The 18,763-nt window shown below is 37.0% G+C and overlaps 1 protein-coding gene and 2 long non-coding RNA genes across 4 annotated transcripts; 2 read left to right on the plus strand and 1 right to left on the minus strand.

Moving 5' to 3' along the window:
• Nucleotides 1-2,276: 2,276 nt before the first annotated feature.
• Nucleotides 2,277-2,622, minus strand: LOC135437907 (uncharacterized). The gene is made up of 2 exons (XR_010437774.1): nucleotides 2,423-2,622; nucleotides 2,277-2,361 (listed from the first exon to the last, which is right to left on the minus strand). It is a non-coding gene; the product is annotated as an uncharacterized LOC135437907 (long non-coding RNA).
• LOC135437906 (uncharacterized) lies at nucleotides 2,354-4,189 on the plus strand. Of its 2 annotated transcripts, XR_010437773.1 has the most exons (3): nucleotides 2,354-2,528; nucleotides 2,599-2,755; nucleotides 2,815-4,189. It is a non-coding gene; the product is annotated as an uncharacterized LOC135437906 (long non-coding RNA). The 2 variants fall into 2 exon arrangements; XR_010437772.1 differs by having other exon boundaries at nucleotides 2,599-4,189.
• A 165-nt stretch (nucleotides 4,190-4,354) lies between these two features.
• On the plus strand, nucleotides 4,355-18,310 carry Eaf (ELL-associated factor). Its single transcript, XM_064695996.1, has 8 exons — nucleotides 4,355-4,481; nucleotides 5,548-6,605; nucleotides 6,675-6,767; nucleotides 15,601-15,739; nucleotides 15,817-16,001; nucleotides 16,064-16,151; nucleotides 16,221-16,662; nucleotides 16,720-18,310. The coding sequence occupies exons 2-8, from the start codon at nucleotides 6,476-6,478 to the stop codon at nucleotides 17,146-17,148; spliced, it is 1,506 nt and encodes a 501-aa protein (XP_064552066.1). The 5' UTR covers nucleotides 4,355-4,481; nucleotides 5,548-6,475; the 3' UTR covers nucleotides 17,149-18,310.
• Nucleotides 18,311-18,763: the final 453 nt, after the last annotated feature.

Genomic DNA, 18,763 nt, shown 5'->3' on the forward strand with positions numbered 1-18,763 from the left:
TCCACAAGTTTGACTTAGGCTAATTTCATTACCGACCTCTTTTTATAACGATTTCAAAAAAATTAAGAAATATATGTAATTTTTTTGTATTGAAACAACATTTCATTAAAAAAAAATGTAATGCGGCAATATAGAAGATATTTATTCTGCCGGTATATTCCTAATTAATTTTTATATTTTGAAATATTGAATAGTTAGGACCATTTAATAAATAAATAAATAAATATTATGTAGCAACAACTGATTGAATCTCTGTCTCACTATGAGTCCATTTAAAAAAGTAACTACATTGATCATAACATTCTGTAAGCAAAAGAAAATCATTTAAATTTAATCATTTAACTCATACTCAATACAATTTTGAGTGTTTCGACTCCACAGTGCGTTGACCGCACCGCCGCATGAGGTCCACATTCATGTCTGATTTTCTGAGCTGCAAACATAATGTTGCTCGTAGACACATACTTGATGCACGCACACTGTGCGAATCATCATTGTTGGGGGTATTCCGCTAACAATTGGCCTGGGGTTTGGGGTTTGGGGGTTGGGGGTTGGGGGTGGTGCGGGCTTGAAGACATACGATCGCTGATTGAGCTTAAGTCGTGATTAGTTGTAATTGTTGGAGAGCTTTTATAAGTAGTTAATTAACAAGAGTAAATGAATAGTTTAATAAAAAACTTTAAGCATTGTGTTAAAGAGAAAATCATGGATAGAGGGAGGCAAAATTAGAATAACTTATAGTCTTAATACCGATATTCTTTTGCTGACAATTAGATCGATAAGTTTTTAGAGATCAATGAACAAAATATATTTTTTGTCACAGATAAGCCCAAAAGAATGGGAACAACTCAATCTGATCTGACTGAATGATTGACAATCACATGATTGATAATCACAAGCGACACGAATATATTTTGCACAGTTACTTTTACTTTTTGTAATGTATGTAAACACTTAGATTGGTTAATTTCACTACCAAGGTTAACATTCTTGCTCATCTTTTATACCCATACGACCTTATTCAAAATACTTTTCTAAATGTACGAACTCCATTAGCATTAGTATAGTTTCCGTTCGTTTTTGCGAAGATCCTCGAAAATGAGTTTGGTGACGGAAACAATAGTTTCATACAACTATTTTCATCAATTTTTTTCACATTATTCTATTTATTATAGTTACAGTCAATCAGTTAGTCAGTCAGATAAATGTATATTGAATTCTATATATTTTCAGGCTGAGATATCGAAATGATGTCAGAAGGAAATTAAGGGCGAGTACTTGGGATCGATCCTCAGCACACCCCATTGATGTCTTTATATACTAATCAACGCTACAAAAGAAACCTCTGAATATAAATAAGGTTGTATACAAATACTACTATTATCAATAATCTTTGTTGCAGACTCCAGATGTTCATATACATTGCTATTTGGGGGAAGCTTTAACTCATTGCGAATTATAAAACCGAAGTACATCGAATGAGTTTAAATCTTTTCAATTACCAATTGTAAACAGTTATATACGAAATTCTTTTGAGATTCTCCCCTTTCATATTAAAAATGTGAATACTGAAGTAATAAAGGCAAAAATTATTTAATGAATTAAAATTTAGTAATGGAAAGTGCGCATTTATCTTCCTTGTAGACCCATAAAATGACTGCAACTTATATAATACAACCATTTGCCTTCACTCACGACGAACTGATGGCAAACGCTTTATGAATTTAACATACTCATTATTTATGGCCGCCGACTTTGTGTCGGGGCTGTCTCTGGTCAAAGGAAAGTCTGGCAAGGAAAAGTCACATTAGAAACATTAAAATAATTTCAAAACACATAAATTTTGAATTATTGCCACAGAACCGACTCGCACCGGGTCCGTGCACGTCGTAGGCGAGTTTTCAAATCAATTTAGTTGGCCGCCTGTTGGATGGCAACTGGGAGAGCAGGAGAGCCAGGGATTGGGGATTGGGGATGCAACACGGCGCAGTCTGCTGGTGTTTGCACCATAATTAGAGGCAATTTTCAACGATCGTGCGAATGAGCTGCCGTGTGGGCCAGCGTTGCCACCCCGTCGTCGCACTCTTCCCCCCTCTCGTACGTACGTTCCAGTCGAGAGGAGACCCCACTTAAATTGATTTATGTGCGCCTGATCGGGCGCATTTGTCAGGCCGTCGGCAGTCGGCAGTCGGACCTGGTGCTGGCTAGTTGCTTTCCAGTTGTTGCTAATTAAATTTGCATAAGTGGGCGCACAGTTGACAATGGGCGTGGTCGTGTATTACAGCTGCTTACTACTGATCTCAGGTAGTACCTGGAATTGTGCACCCTTGTGCGTGACCTTGGCCCAATTCTTGTCTACCCCTAACAAGGCGAAGGGTCAAGGGGTCACCTAAGACAATGCGGTGTTTAATGAAGGGCTCACATCTTGGCATTTGTCAACGGTCTGCTCCTGCATTCCGATAGTTTCTCAGGCTTTTCCGGACATTTGTAATTTAATCAGCGCAACATTGTCTATCGTGAATCTATGGGTAAGAATTAGTATTTTGACATTTGTACATTTTCTGACAATTTTTTTATTGCTTTCGATTGAATTTCTAGAAAAATATACACGTAACCTCAAAGTGGGCCAACTAACAAGCAACCTAACCTTAAAATGAGGGTAACTAACGGTGAAGCCAATTACAAGCGGCAAACAAAAAGCAATAATAAAATCAAATTCAAACATGCACACGTATGCATGTGTGTATGTGTGCAAGTATGTGTGTGTTTGTGTTTTTGACAATGCAATAAATGAGCAACTTTTCAAAACGAAAGTGTCGATAGGCGGCGGTTCGTACATCCAAACAACAACAACAACAACAAGAAGCCAACGCAGGAGAGACAGAGAGGCAGAAAGCAAACGGTAGCTAAAAAGGAAGTGCCATAAAAATGCAATTTTAGATTTCATCAACTGATAAGAAAAGTTTTCAAATTAGCCACAAAATGGAATATGAAATACGAATATTGCGAATGAAAACTGTAAAATGAACAACAACAACAATAAGAACTTATACTCATATGCTTGATTAGAAAACAAAACAAGTGTGCTTCAGTTGGGTGTACCCGACTAGAAGCTGCCCTGGCGGGAGATATCCAAAACGTGTTTCTGGTTTCGACATACGCTGAAATGACTCTTATATGATATTGATGCGTTCATACATACGAACTGAAGGACAGATATGTTTACATCGACTTGGCTGCTTATAATGAACGAGAATATATATATACTTAATGGAAAGTCAAAGAAGTCTCCTGCTTGTTACAAATTTTTGCGCAAAACCATTATACCCTTTTTTACCTACTTTCAGCGGGTACAGGGTATTAGAAGGACGACAGCGAATAGAGAACGCTTAACTAACGGAAAGGCAGCCGCTGCCAGTCGGCCTACAAATTGCTGGAGTCACGCCAAAATACCGTTAGAAAGTTTTGTTCCGACCGTTGAGCTCCACCGTGTTTCAGCGACCACCCACGCCCACCAGCCGCCCCCGCGTGCGGTGGGATATATACAGTATACACAGCATACTCTAAGCACTGAGTACGGTAAAAGTATCAATTTCACTTTATCAAATGGTAACAATCGCAGTGCTAGAGATTAAAATAATAATCGAAAAGGATAAGAAAGACGAAAGAAAGCAAAGAAATGCGTTCAAGCAAACAGTCGGCGACGTCGGCCAATCTTAAAGTGCAGATCAATGGCAGAGCAGACAGCAGCAGCAGCAGCAGCAGACATCACTCAACATAATTAACGCCATATAAAAAGAACGCGCTCGGATTGGCAACAGCATCCGCATTCGGGTCCAAACAGTAGCTATGCCAAGGTAGCTGATGCGGCGCCTGCAGGATTTGTCCAAATGTTAATGATGATCCCTCCAGTTCACATTCAAACGGAGAGGGTAGTTGCCAGTCCCTGTGTGCGAGTGTGTGTGTGTGTGTGTGTGTGTGTGCGTGCGCGCCGCCGTCGTTTGTTTTTGTATTTAATCATTGCACTGGTGCTAATCCTGAGGGCGGCATGTTGTTTGTTTTGGTTTTAGGCAGATTTGCCAAATGCTGATGCGATTTTAATTAGGGCACGCATATGACATTTATTTGCATATATTTCAAAATAGTTAATCTAAATCATTAGGGTATATTAAAAGCAACAAATTTCGAAGCCTTACGCGTCGTTTATTTAACTTTTTTATTTTTAAATTATGCATTTAAACATAATTAACTTTAACGTCATTTTACTTTCATAAATGCAGCAACATTCAATGGCACATATTTTTCGCTGTCTGGCAGCGCTGCCGCACAGTGTTGCAATGCGCTGAAATACTCTAAATTCACTTGCTGGATTTCAGTATTTTTTGTATATTTATTTGAACAAAACTTTGGTTTTTTTTTGCTTTCCATGAGCGGCCGCAGTCTTAGTCTTTAACAAGTCGTTCGTGGGTCGTGTAAATAATGTAAGAATATTTAGTAGTTTTGTAAGGGCAAAAAAACCCAAAATACAAGTGGCAAAAATTTGATTTAGACGTATGTTTACATGCGACAATTTAAATTGCTCAGCAAAGAGCTGTGAAATCGAAAAAAGCAATAGCAGCAGAATGCACACCAACACACAGACACGCGTACATAGAGCCATACATATGCATATGTATATTTTCCGTCTACGTTTCAATTTGATTTTCGGAAATTTCACCTTCGCTTTGCTGTTTTCGGCTATTTCAAACTTGTTTTTCAGCTGTGTCTGTTTCATAGTCTCATTTTTTTTTTCATTTACCTTTGCCAGCCGCTCACTTTTTTCGTTTGCTTACGTATTACGTGTGTTAGTGTGCGTGCGTTTCACGAAATTATCACTAATTTGCACTAAAATGGGTTGTAAAGTGGTATAATTTGATGCGTATTCAAGTACGTACGTACGTATATGCACACATGTATGTATATTCGTTCGTATACGACTTGCTATGTGAGATCAGCTGTAATTTACATAAAGAAATTGGCAACGCTTACACGGCACGTGTAAGTGTACGTTTTACTTTTGTATGTGTATGCATATGCATGTGGTGGTTCTGAGTGTTGGTGCGTGTTATCGCAAAAGTGCTGTGCTCGTACATACAAACATACATGTCTTGAGAGCAAATTTGCCATACATACCTACGTTCATATGTATTTATGGAATGTTTATTTGCATTTGCATTCAATTGTGTTATATCGATAAAGAAAGCACACTTGCGACAATGTGCAACCTGAAGGCGACCAATCGTGGGGTCTTTGCAATTGATAAATATTAGTGGAATGCGCTTACGATTTACATAAATAATGCGTAGTTGTTGCGAAATGTGTGTCAATATGTGAGACAACGACGCGTCAAACCAGCAGGTGCAGCTGGCCAGTGTTGTAAAACGAAACAAATACATATGCTATGCTTGTAATTATGTGCTCGTGTGTGTGTATGTGTGTGAACAGTGCAAACATATGGCAAAAATGACAGAAAAAACTTCAATAATAATTGTTGCATTCTCTTCGCAGCCCCGCAGTTGCCTAACAACAACTGCAACTAAGACTTAAACTGACTGTAATGATGGGATCAAAGCAAACGTAACTATGCTCCTAGCAATTACGCCGAGTCGCACGAGATTCCAGCACCAATGCCAAATGTGACAAAGCAAACGCGTGAATGCCGCCGTGAAGGAGTAGCAAACGAAGCAAACAGAAATAGAAATCAAATTACAAGTAAATCAAGAAGAGCCGCAACAATAACAAATTCCAACCCACACTCGCACCCCCGGCTACGGCGTGTCGTACCTACAAGAACACAATTTTGATTTTCTTTCATTTCGTTTGCATCGATTAAAACGTGTTTGTTTGCGTGCAACACTTTTTCCACCGTGTCCCGGCGTGTGCGAGAAAGTCTTGCAACGTACAAAACAACACGTTGATAAGTACGGCCGCAAAAATTCCCAAATCCGTGGCAACATCCAAACTGCAGCGCCTCAAAGCCAAAGCAGCTGCAAGTCAACACTACGGCGGCAGTTATCGTAAGTCCGGTAACAGCGGCAGCAACGGCAGCGGCGGCGGGGGCGGGGGCGGCGGCGCTGGCAGCGACTTAACTAATTTTACAACAACAGGCGGCTACAACTATCAACGCGGTGGCGCTGCGGAGGAGCGTAGCTTTGCTGCAACAGCGGCGACGTCGGCGTTGGCGTTGGCGTCTACAGCTGCCGACACAGTTGGCGAGAAGTCATATCACTACAACAACAACAACAACAACATTAGCACTAGCAACAACAACAACAACAATTATCAAAAGTCAAACTACACCAGTGCCAATTATAATAATCAGACCCCAACAAACCACCTGCCTTACCAGCCTACACCATACTCCTCCCACAACAACCACAACAACAACAACAACAGCAACAACAGCAGCAGCAGCTGCAGCGGAAACGGGGGAACGATGATGATGACCAAACAGAAGCCAACGCTTACCGAGCGCCTCAACATTGGTGGGGACGAGGTTCGCGAGCTGAAATTGGGTGCCACATTCAATCCGAAAAATACATCGACCGCATTTCACACAATCAAATGTGAGTTGTACACAAATTCTGTTTCTGTTTTCGCTCTGTACGAGTTATGCAATCATCTACGATTTCCAGATGACTTTAAGCCAGCGAGTGTGGATACGAGCCGGATGGCAACTGTGGATGTTGGCTCCAATAATCAAGTTACTGTTACCGTGCCAAATTTAGGTAAGTTGTCAGACTATTCCACACATCCACGTCCACGAAACAAGTGGATGCGAGTTCAAGACTTTAAGAGATGCATTAGATGGAAATAGAATCAGATTTGGGGCACTTAACGTCTAAAACTTATTCGATGCTTGAATAATCAGTTGCTGTTATCGCAATTTAAGAGCTGTGAATTCATTTATCGATCACCAAAACAGCTGTAAAACTTGGGGGACAATTTAGAAGAATTCCGATTAATAATAATTTGTTTACTGAATTTCATTATGAATTTACAAACATAATAATCGGGAAACCCCCTTCGTTGCTCTTCTATAAAAATAATAAAATCAGAACAAGCTTCAAACAATTAACTTAATTGTTGTTAACTAACAAATTCCTCGACGCTTTGTGAGCTATTTTCCTCGCATACATTTTTGCAATGCATTTTGCTTATAATTTCATTAAATACAAATGCTAATTATCAATTGCATTCCGCAAAAGAGTAAAATGCTATGAATCCATGTCTATTTATCGATCATTTTAAATTAATTGAATACTTCAGTTTTTGCGTGTTATTGACATATCGATTACTAAAATTTCGATATCTTAATTCCCATTATTGAAAATGGTATTGATATCTATAGAATAGTGGGAAAATATACTGACAAATCCAAAGTAAATGCATGAGATATAATCTCCGGATAGTCACAGACTTACCCAATTAGCATTATGTTAAGGCGGGCACGTGTTATTTGCAACTGAATCCTTTCGGTCGAAAATGAAGTCAAATTTCTCGGCAACCCGTCAACAGAGGAAGCAGAACATGTTTTAGTGAAAGTCATTTTGATGAATCGCCAAAAATCGGGCAGGAGCAAAATTAAACAGGAAACCATTTAATTAATTACCACAATGAAGACACGCAATCAAATCAGCGCAAGCTGCCATTTAGTATGCAAATCAAATACATTAATACAATTACATACTAAGTATGCTAATAAACAGAACTTGTTCCCCGAATGTTGACAAGCTGCGTGCACATTAACCCCAAACACAGCTGATCGACCCGCTCATCGCATTCCAAATGAGTCACAGCCACAATCGATAAATTCCCTTCCATTTCACGTAATGCAAGTGAAATAAAGGTGGAAGTGCAAAAGAGAGATCCTCAACTTTAAAAACATGTATGTATCTACACTTGTATGCACTTTGGCTCGACTTACCTCTCTCTCTCTCGCCGTCTGCCGTCTGCCTGCTGATGACATAATTTTTTGCGGCATTATATGAAACGGTTTGGCCAAACTGCTCGCACGAACAGCACACAAATTAATAGTTTGCCTTATGCATTACTTGGCTCGAAACGACGACAAACATACAAAGCCGAGAATGAGTCGGTTGAGCTCAACTAAGAGATACCCATTACCATAACCTCGATAGGTATTATGCGACTATTCGATCTTTATAATGTCAAAGTATTTTTCTTTTAGCTTGTTATTTAACAAGATTTTACTGCGACCTAATGAGGTTGGAAAGTAGACAATCAATATGCTAGTTTTTAGCTATAAAAATATCTATGTACGATATCTTCAGGGATATCAAATTTCATAAATATGTATTAAGGGAATTGTCAATCTATAAGTACCTTATAGATTCATCCCATATGCTTTTATAGATTGACTCTGTATTCATTATTTTTTCTGATTGCACGCATTAGCATAATTGCATAATACCCGTTCGACCCAGTTTTATTAGTACAGGGTATAACGACAGCCACGTCGATTGAGGCAAAGAAACGAAATTACATCAAGTCAGGCAAAATGCAACCAAGCGTTCAGGTTTTTATTTAGCTATGCTCTTTGTGTCCAGACAGGCGCAGTTGTTATTATTTTTATTTTTTTTTCTATACCTTTTTACAACTAACTCGGTTTAGGTAACGCTTCGTTGATTGCCATGGCATAGCCAAAGACTTGACGGGCGATGATGATTCAACGACAATCGACAATCGGTCAAGTTTACTTAGTTGACAAACTAAAAAGCATTAAATTAAACTAAATTCAAATGGGTTCTATTTTGATCGATACACTTAATCCTATTCATCTATCACCCATTCAACTTCTATCATTTTCTTTATGGGTATGATTCCTAATTCTAGATCTAGAGTTTCTTTATCTGCCAGGTAGACTTCTAATAAACTCCTCTGATTAGCAAGTAGAAAATATAAAGTTGCTACTGCCAAACTCCAAAATCTAGATTTCCTAAAACCACAGATTAAAACTTTTCTCGATAAGCTCACAGTTTTTGGGATATACTCAAAAATATTGGAGTACTCAGTTAGTTTTGCAGCGTTGCAGATTTGAACGACCAACAGAGTGCCCAAAGAGCTATTATTTCTTTGCATTTTGATTGCCTATAATCGCTTCTATAATCATATAATTGCTGATTTGTTAATTTAACACAGAATCGTTAAAGATACTCCCTTGAAAATACTGACTATCACAACTGTTCCCAAAATTGAACTTGTTCAAAGTGTGTAGACCCTATGAACTAGTTAAATATTTTAATGTATTTATGAATCTTGCCCAGCTGTTGCTCTTATTTTAGCACTAGAAAATTCCAAAATAACTAACTATTAATTGTAAGCTTACAAACTTGTAAGGCCAAGTATACTCCCAATAGATTTTTAGCTTTTATTAAACTGTACACAGACTGCAAACTTTTTCGAACTTAATTGCAAGCAAAAAAAATTGTGTAAAATTGTGGCAACGCTGCGTCGACCAGTTGGCAACGTTTTATTAAAGAGTTGCCATCAACATGGGGGACAATTAAATAAAATACAGTTATTTTATCATAATACAATTTAGTTGTATTAAATTATAAATCTCTTAATTTAACTGCAGGCATTTAAAGTTGTTTATTTCAACCCAAGAATTTACAAATTTACAAGTTACAGCTGTTTCAATTAACAAGTCTGGTTGTTCTTCTGCTCAGCTGGTTCAACTAACATGAACCTCGCAGTGAATGTTAAATTTACCATGTACCTAAGAAAACGGGCCAGCAGACACTAAATAATTGTCTGATAAACATAAATTATTTTTTAATTAAACCAAAAATTCAAATAATTGCGAATAATGCAACAAGTTTTCGTCACAAGTTTTGCATTTACGTAAGAGGCTGTGTGTGTGTATATTTTTATACAAATATGTGTAGTAAACTAATTGAAAGTGAAATGAAATGCAACATATTCAAATCTGTGTCGATCTCTGCCGTGTGGAGAGTGTGGGCGTTTGTTGCACACGTTATTTTACTGTATGCTCTACCCCCAAAGACCCGGAAGGCACACATCCACCTACCACCTTACGGCCAAGCTCTGTCGCCGCTTTGATTAGAATTTCCATTTATTTTTATTTGGTAGACATGCATATATTATGTATGAATGCATAAACGTTTCTTCCAAGAATTTATGTCTTTGTTCCATTTTATTTCCGTGCTCTCGAAAATTGCCTTTATGATGTACTTTGACCCAATTCCATTCTCAGACGGAGAGCTATTTTAAAGCTTTGTAGATACGCGGATTTTTACTTTGTTATAATAATGTTAATATATAAATGTATCAAAAATATCAGGTGCCTTATATACCTATTTACCGGATTGTCAATTTAATTCAGTTCCTTATTTTTAGTATGGATATTACAAGAAGTATTTGTAAGTCGAGTTGAAGTTTCCTAAGCATACGAATTGTTGTTAAATAACGAATCGGTTGACCATGAGACAAATGCCTGTATAATTGTTGACAGTATTAAAATTCATTATTTGAGATTAGAATTGATTCGAGGCTATAATTTGCAAGCACGTGCCAAATCAGACTGACCGCCAAAGAATTATTTCATTTTCAATATGGCAATTGCCCAACTAGAGTATACCCTGCACCTTCTGGTGTCAACACCTTATGCAGAACAATTATTTTGTTACCTATTCAACAGGTAAATGGGTATACTAGCATACTAGCAAAAAAATTGAGTGCCCGTCGCAACTATCATAAACCGACCCGAAAGCAACACATACACAAAGCATACAATACTCATGGTTCCCGCGCTATTTTGTTTGTTTCCGATAACCGATACCTTTCTCTCTTATCGGTAAGCATCGATATCGAAATCCTGGTTTTGAGCAATTCCTTAGGTTACAAGATATCTGAGTTACCAAAATTGACATATGTAGATTCTATAATATAATAAACATTTCAAATATCTTTTATTTTATGACTACCACCACCAATCATGCAAAGTTAAATAAATAAATCAATTGGAACTGCCCATAAATGTTAGTCAGCATTTAAATGCTGTTCTCTTTTATATATTAAAATATTCTATAGCACAAAGGATCTACTTAAGAAAATTGCATCAAGATCGGTTAAAAAACACAAAACTTATTAAAGAAAACATGTGCTTACATAAATTGGCCAGTCACAACAAGCGCAACGCGCAAGAAATTCTATGTACATGTGCACACACTCATTCATATGCTCTACTTTTTTTAATTCTTTATAACGAACTACAATGCAATTGTATTGTATTCTGTGCTATTTAATTCAGTTTGTTTTCGTTTGAACTAAATCCTTGGTATGGCAGTGGAGCTGCGAGTTTGACTATATGAGAGAGATTTTAATTTTTTTTTTATAATTTATTTTTATCAATGCTGAGGCAAAGCAGCGCGTAGTACGAGCTGCATTTGGTGTTGGTAGAAGAAGGTTTAGGGTATCCGCTAGGCGAGCACTCCTGACTGTTTCTTGTTTCTTTTGAATACTTTAATACTTCATATTATAACTTGCATACTTCATATTTTAATCAGACTCAAAAAATTACAAATTTAAAAATTTTTAATAAAATATAATTTATTTTAATAAAATATTTTAAAGTAAAAACAAAATATCGAGGTCCGGACCTCGAGCCAGCCAACAAAATATTTTGAAATATGGAAAGGTCGCCAGAGCCATCAATTAAAGTAAAAACATTTTAAATAATAAAATTACCAAAAGAACTACTTTTAACTAAAAAATAAACATCAAAAACATAATTAAATTAAAGCTTACTTTAAGTCTATTAAAAATTTTTCCTTTTTTTTAAACCCAATAAATTATTCAGTCTGATTTATGCTTATCGCATTGCGGTAATGCTTTATTTATTTTGACTTTCATAGATACAGATGTAACGATAATTGTGTGTGTGAGCACTGCTTCTTCTTCGTATTTTTTCCCCTAACGTTAAACAGATTAAACTGTTAAGAGCGCAACTAACCGCTTGCTATTAAGCTATGGCAATAAAACTGATAGTTGGAAAAAATAAGTTACAACTAGACTCCAAGTAAACCTCCGCCCTCGCAATGCACTTTCGTTGCGGTTCAACTATTTTTATAAGTACGTTTGCCTCTTTGTGTGCGTGTGTGTGTATGTGTGCTTTCTTTATTATGTTTATGTATAAACTTGTCCATCAGAAATATTTGCTAAGTAGCGACGCTGACAGTAACAGAAGTTTTGCATATTTGCCCCCTATTCTTATAATCTGTGCCTGTTAAGAGTGGGTAAAAAGGGGTATACTGATTTTGTGCAACCCCCTACCACACAAAATAAATATATTCTTGATCAGGGGGCCGGATCAGAAGACTAGAGCTAGGTGCACCATATTTGCAAATTTATTTACCTTAGTGTGCGGCTGAGAGAATGCCCGGTGTGTGAATGTGTGTGTTTTGATGTACATATGTATACTTGGAAAATGTGCGAATGTGTGTCACGGCAGTTGTTGGAAACTGCGTACAAGGTATCTTGCAGTCAGCTACCCTGGACTAGATCAATCTTACTTGCCTTATTTCTTTCTGTTTGGCGCTTTTGGCACGTCGTTCAGTGTAAGCGCTCTGCATTTTATTGTGGAATTTTCCATAGTTGTTTCTGTCTTGTGTGCCTATATACACGCCTACATATTAACATGGGTATGTATGCGTGCGTGTCTATATAAAGAGAAGAAAACTAACGGTAGTCTTCGTTTTCGACCAGCTGTTTTTCGATTGCACTTCCCAGAGCGTTATCTTCCCCACACGTGTGGGGAGTGCATATATGTGGGGAGTGGGGAGATGTGTGGGTGATTGTGGGAGCGCTCTCTCTTTCTTTCTCACGAACTGCTGCCACGCACATAAGCATTTGAATTAAGCAAGTTCATTATCAATTGCATAGAAAAAGGAGAGAATAATTGATGGCCCGGTAAATCTGTATGTACTTTACGTGACCTTGAGCTCGTATAACCTGCAACGACCATTCAACATCCATATCTATCGATATAAAGAAATTGGAGAAGGTTAAGAGTGTACGCTGTTTCTGACCTGACTTCGCTTAGCACGTTGTCCTGAACGAGAATATATGTATATGCCTTTTGAGATCATACAAACTACTGTGCACAACTGCAGTAATACCAACCTTTAAGAGTACATACGCACACACAAAGCAAAAGACTCGCGAGGCTCTGCTTATCTTTATTATTTCTTGACACACTCACTTAATTACGCCCACACAACGCGAAGGAGGCCTGGCATCAAGCTTATAGTAAAGATAGGTGCACTGTCAATGCTCACCTTTCGACTTACACAGCTGAGCACGTATCTAAGTACACACATTAATGCTATTTACTTGTAGCTAAACAAATTCCAAAAGCACAACCGGATTTCGATATACGATTTCGTTGAGTGTTGTTGTTGTTGTTGTTTTTATTGTTGTCTGCTCTGTTTTTGTTTGAGTTTCTGTTGTTGTTGCCTGGCACACGCTTTCATTTTATTTGCTTTTTGACTTGTGCACTGTAGCTGTACTTGTACTTGTAGTTGTAGTTGTAGTTGTTGTCGCTTGGCTGAGTTTTGGCAGTCATTGCACCGTGCATTCAAACTGTAAGTGAGAGCCGAGCAACAGCAACGCGATTATTCAACAGGCGAAAGGCAAAAAAAAAAGAAAAAATGATTAACCACCATGCAGCAATACAAATAAACAATTACAACGACACAGAGTTCATGTCAAATAAATAAACAAAATAAATCGCGAAAAACTACAATTGCAGGCACGCAAGTAACCTTGGTTTTTATACCCTTGCGGAAGGTATTTTTATTTTGTCACGCAATTGAAGACATCGCTGACCCCGTGAAGTCAGTGAATAAATAACCTTGATCACAACGACAAACTCAGCTGATATATCCGTTCGACTGTCTGCATGGGCATTGTTTTACAAGTATAAAAAAAAATAAAATTTATAACCTGACAAACCGAGAAAGGCAATCTATATACGCATACTTGCAAGGGTATTTAATCTTCGTCATTCAAAGATGCCATTCTGTCTACTTTGCCCGTGGACGTCAACGCCAAGTGTATGAGTATGCGTATCTGCATATACAAATACGTACATACATACATACATACATGAGTACAGTGTACACATTTAAACGTTATTCGTGTGCCGTATTTACATTTATTTATTTAATTGCTCTAGAAATCATTATTTCTTTTTTATTATTTTGGATTGTTGCGGTTTGAGGGGTTAAATATTACACATTGTGCATGTGATTAATAACAACGTTGGATTTTAATATAATAATCGTCTGCGGATTGGATAATTAAATAAAAATACTGAAAGTGCTCTAGTCGAGGATGCCGCACTAGGCGATGCCCTGTACTCATCTCCGAGTTACCGTTTCATATATTCTAAAGTAAATAGTGTGTATATATTAAAATGCAAACGCTATATTTTTTTTAAAATTATTTTATGAAGAATAATTCCAGAATGCATGTTAACTATAAAAATATACTTTTTTTCTAACCAAGAAATCGCATTTACTATGTAGAAACCATAACAAAATTTTGATATACTTAATTTTTACCTAAATTAAGCTACGTTTTTTAACCAAAAGTTCGCTTTTTTTTTTAATTACAATTTCCCATCAGCTCACTATTTCAAATAACTTTCTCTATGGCAAAACTAAAATATTTTATGTACTTAAGAAAGATTTTTCGTAGTAAATTGTTTTTACTGATATTGATAAATGTGTCTTTGCCTTTGTCTCTCTCCTATCTAACTCTGTTTTCTTATCGTTCGATAGTTCATACAAGAATTAAAAATAACTTTTCTGAATCCAGCTGAAGTTGTCGATTATTTGTGCAGCCGCCAAAACACTTGAGTCCAGCACATACATACATATTTTGCACAATGCCATTATTCTCTCTTGTGTTTATCCATTTTCATACAGGGTATAACAAAATGTTTATAATTAAAGTTTCTCCCATTTCAATTACTGCTTGGGGCATTTGGCCTAACGGATTGGGTTGAGCACCGAAGTCTTTGAAAAGAATGAAATGAAATTAATTTTTAAATGACTGTTGATATTTTTTCTTAGACTCTGAAGAGCTGTTATTGTTAGTTTTTTGCGATTCGGTTTCTGGATATCTTTTAATATGGCACTTATGACGCTGTACAAATTCCAAAGTACATAAATCACATACATTTGTGTATGTGTATATATGTCCATATTGTCCATATTGTATTACACTTAATATTTTATTTAAGGCATCGTGTTAATATCCGCCGTAAATTTACATTCACTTTTAAAGCAAATCTGACTTGCAGCATTTGACTTAATTTGGCGCTGAACTCGTTTGTACAGCAAAAAAATAAAGATAAACAAATGACAAAGTTGAACAAAACTTCGTTGTTTGAGAGGGTATACACATGTGCTTTAAATATGGGATAGGAAGCTATATTTAAGATTTTTGAAGATATTTGCTGAGTCAGTCACTTGCCAGAGAATCACATATTTCTTTAAATATTCTTTGCAGAAAGTTCCGGTGTGCCTCAAACAGTTTATAAGGGAAATCACAAAAAATATACAAAAGAATGCCTAATCATTTTCGACAAGGAAACGGGTGCTATCACGTTAGAAAGGCTAAACCACAATATACAAGTGAAGAAGACAAGGTCAGTAGCAGTTGAACAATACTTAATGGCATTTGAACGTTGCCCAACACTAACACAACATTACACACAAATTACAGAAGCGAAGTGACAAACAAGCCAAGCTTGATGCCTGCTGTAAATGCACCCATGTCTAGCGCTAATGGTGGTCCCGTTCCGTCCACGGCGGCAGCTGGAACAGGATCTGGGGGAAGATTGGAAAACAGCACCATGCGCATTTCATCGAAAACGAAAGTGTCCACTGGCAGTCGCCGGAACAACATAAGTAAGTAAAGTAACTAAAGTTTTTGATAACACCAGCTAATCATTTATCGAATGGTCTTTCAGTTGATTTTAAGCCACGTAATTCGCCCATGCAGCAGAGCTCACCATCACGTCCAGTGGCCTCGCACAGGAGTCCGCAATCGGCGCCGGCGTAGGTGTTCTATTTTCTAACTCTGGTGTATAGCGCTATATTGTTTTCTTTTTCCCCTTTTTTATCTAGTTGGCATGCCAACAATGCCCAACAGACATTGCCTAGCATACCTATGATAATGGACGATGATGACTTTGGCCTTAACGCTGCCTTACACAATGGCAATCAAGCGAATATATCGGGCTCTTCCACAGGCTCCTCAGCCGGCCAGCCGGACTATGCGTCATCGCACTCAGGAAAGCAAAGGCAGGCGACGCCGCAAGGTCACACCAAACGTCAACAACTGACTCAACGCTCCAGTCCTCCCATGCAGCAGCAGCAGCAGCAGCAACAAAATTATGGCCGAGGCAGCAACAACTACGCACAGCAACAACAGCAGCAGCAGCTTCAGCAACGCGCATCCTTTAGCCATAGCAATCATAGCAACAGCATGCCCATGGATATGGATTCGCCCACTCATAATGAGCAAACCGCACAGTCGATGGAGCAGGCGGCCGCCGCCCTGGAACAGGTTTGTCCCCTCAATTACTGTGTTCGAATATTTCTAATCTTATGATATAATTTGCAGCAAATTGGTGGCGAACTGAGTGCATCCAGCTCAAGCTCGGAGTCTGATTCCAGCGACAGCGATAGTGGTAGTGATTCTGATGACAGCACCGACGATGATCGTCCCAATCATCATCCCAATCAGCAGCTGCCGCCAGCGCAGCAACCACAACATCATCATATGCAGCAGCATCAGCAGCAACAACACATGCATCAGCTGCCCAATCTGGAACTTGGTTCCGTATCGCCGGCCTACAACAGTCATCATCATCAGCAACAGCAACAGTCGCTACAGCAGTCGCATCATCATCATCATCATCATCATCAGCAGCAGCAGCAGCAGCAACAGCAGCAGTCCGGCATTTATGCAACAAACGGTGGCTTTCCCAATGACTTGCTACAAAACGATCTGCAATTGTCCTCAAATTCTTCCGATGATGATGACGATTAGCCGTTTTTAATTGTAAACCATTTAGTTGTAATCTATATATGCCTTCTTTTGAGTACTCTGAAACAAATCAAGAAACGACCATACAGAAATAGCATACAACAAAAAAAACTATAGCAAAAACACTATTAATTATTGATATTCATTCTCTCTGCGTTTTTAAGTTGAAATTATTGAATGGTGAATTTAATTGCTAGTGAAATTTTTATAAATAAATTCTTAGTTCTATGATTACGCATACATACATATAATATACTAAATAATTTTTAACATAATTTTTACAATTTCCAAATGTGCTGGAGAACATTGAATGCAAAAAAAACAGAAGAAAAATACTAAACACGAAACACAATTGTAATTGTAATGCTAAACGTACGTTTGCCAATAATTCAATGTACATTAATTTTAAAATTAAATCAAAGGTTATGTGAAATTTGTTGGCAGTCCTGAAGAGTGCGCGCAATGTTTATAGATTTACATACAAACAGACGACAACAAAAATTATTTAGTTTCTAATAGAACCACATAAATATATAAATATATATACAAACACACACACACACACATATATATACACGTGTAATTGTTAAGTGAGAAGAACGATAACAAAAAATGACCACAGCGGATTTTTGCCATTAATTACGCATTTTAGTCTAAGCGATTTTCAGCTAACATTTAGATGTAACAAACACTTTTTGACAAACAAACAAAACACCAAAAGAGACGGACAACAAAAATATATATACTTATATAAAAAAAAAACATAAAAAACATGAAAAAACAACGCATGCTTATATAAATTGTACATTAGTTTATGATTTGTATTTTATTTTTGTTCTTTGCTTCGCTCGTTTTAGTCAAGTTAATTTAATATATGCGATTTCTTTTGTCATTGTTACGCAATAAAAAATGTATGTTTAATTTTCAGTAATGTTGTTAGCCGATATTACAAGTATTTAATATTTAATTGCTAGCGCCTTCTTATTAGTTCACGTTAGCTACTGTGCGGTATGAAGACATCTATGTTCTTAGCTCATGTTTTATTTGAATTTATTTGTAATTTTTTAATTAATTTGTAATAACTATTATTATGATTTTTGTTATGTGCTTGCAATAATTTAAAGCAAAGAAACGATGTGGAAAAATAAATATGCATTGAAAGAACTATCATCTTACTTATTGTTTCATATTCCCAACCTATGTACATTATACTGCCGATTTATTAAGCAGCAGGTGCAATAATACTCATAATTCGACTCCTTCCAATAGAGAAATGCACTTAAAACACAATCAAGTCCACATACAAGTTTTTGTTAGGATTTATACTTAATAATAGCATTTAATTTGCCAATCACGAAATATAAAATGCATTTGTAAAAAACCATCCAGAAGAAAACGACCAACAGCCGAAACTTCTACACGAAGAGAATAATCAATTTATTTTTTTAAAACGAAAATATAATATAATGTGTAATGTAAAAAGAATGTTGATTGATTTCCAATCCATAGATATTTCATTTAGAAATTATTTTTATGACACCAAAAACTGAACGACAACAAAAAACGATTCTGATAATCATAAGCACAAGCCTAGAACTAATTATAATTACTTATACAC

The sequence above is a fragment of the Drosophila montana genome, unplaced genomic scaffold (assembly GCF_035044405.1).
Source record: "Drosophila montana isolate Dmon_TW-CO22-7 unplaced genomic scaffold, ASM3504440v1 contig_3833_1, whole genome shotgun sequence".
In the NCBI taxonomy this organism is placed as follows: domain Eukaryota; kingdom Metazoa; phylum Arthropoda; class Insecta; order Diptera; family Drosophilidae; genus Drosophila; species Drosophila montana.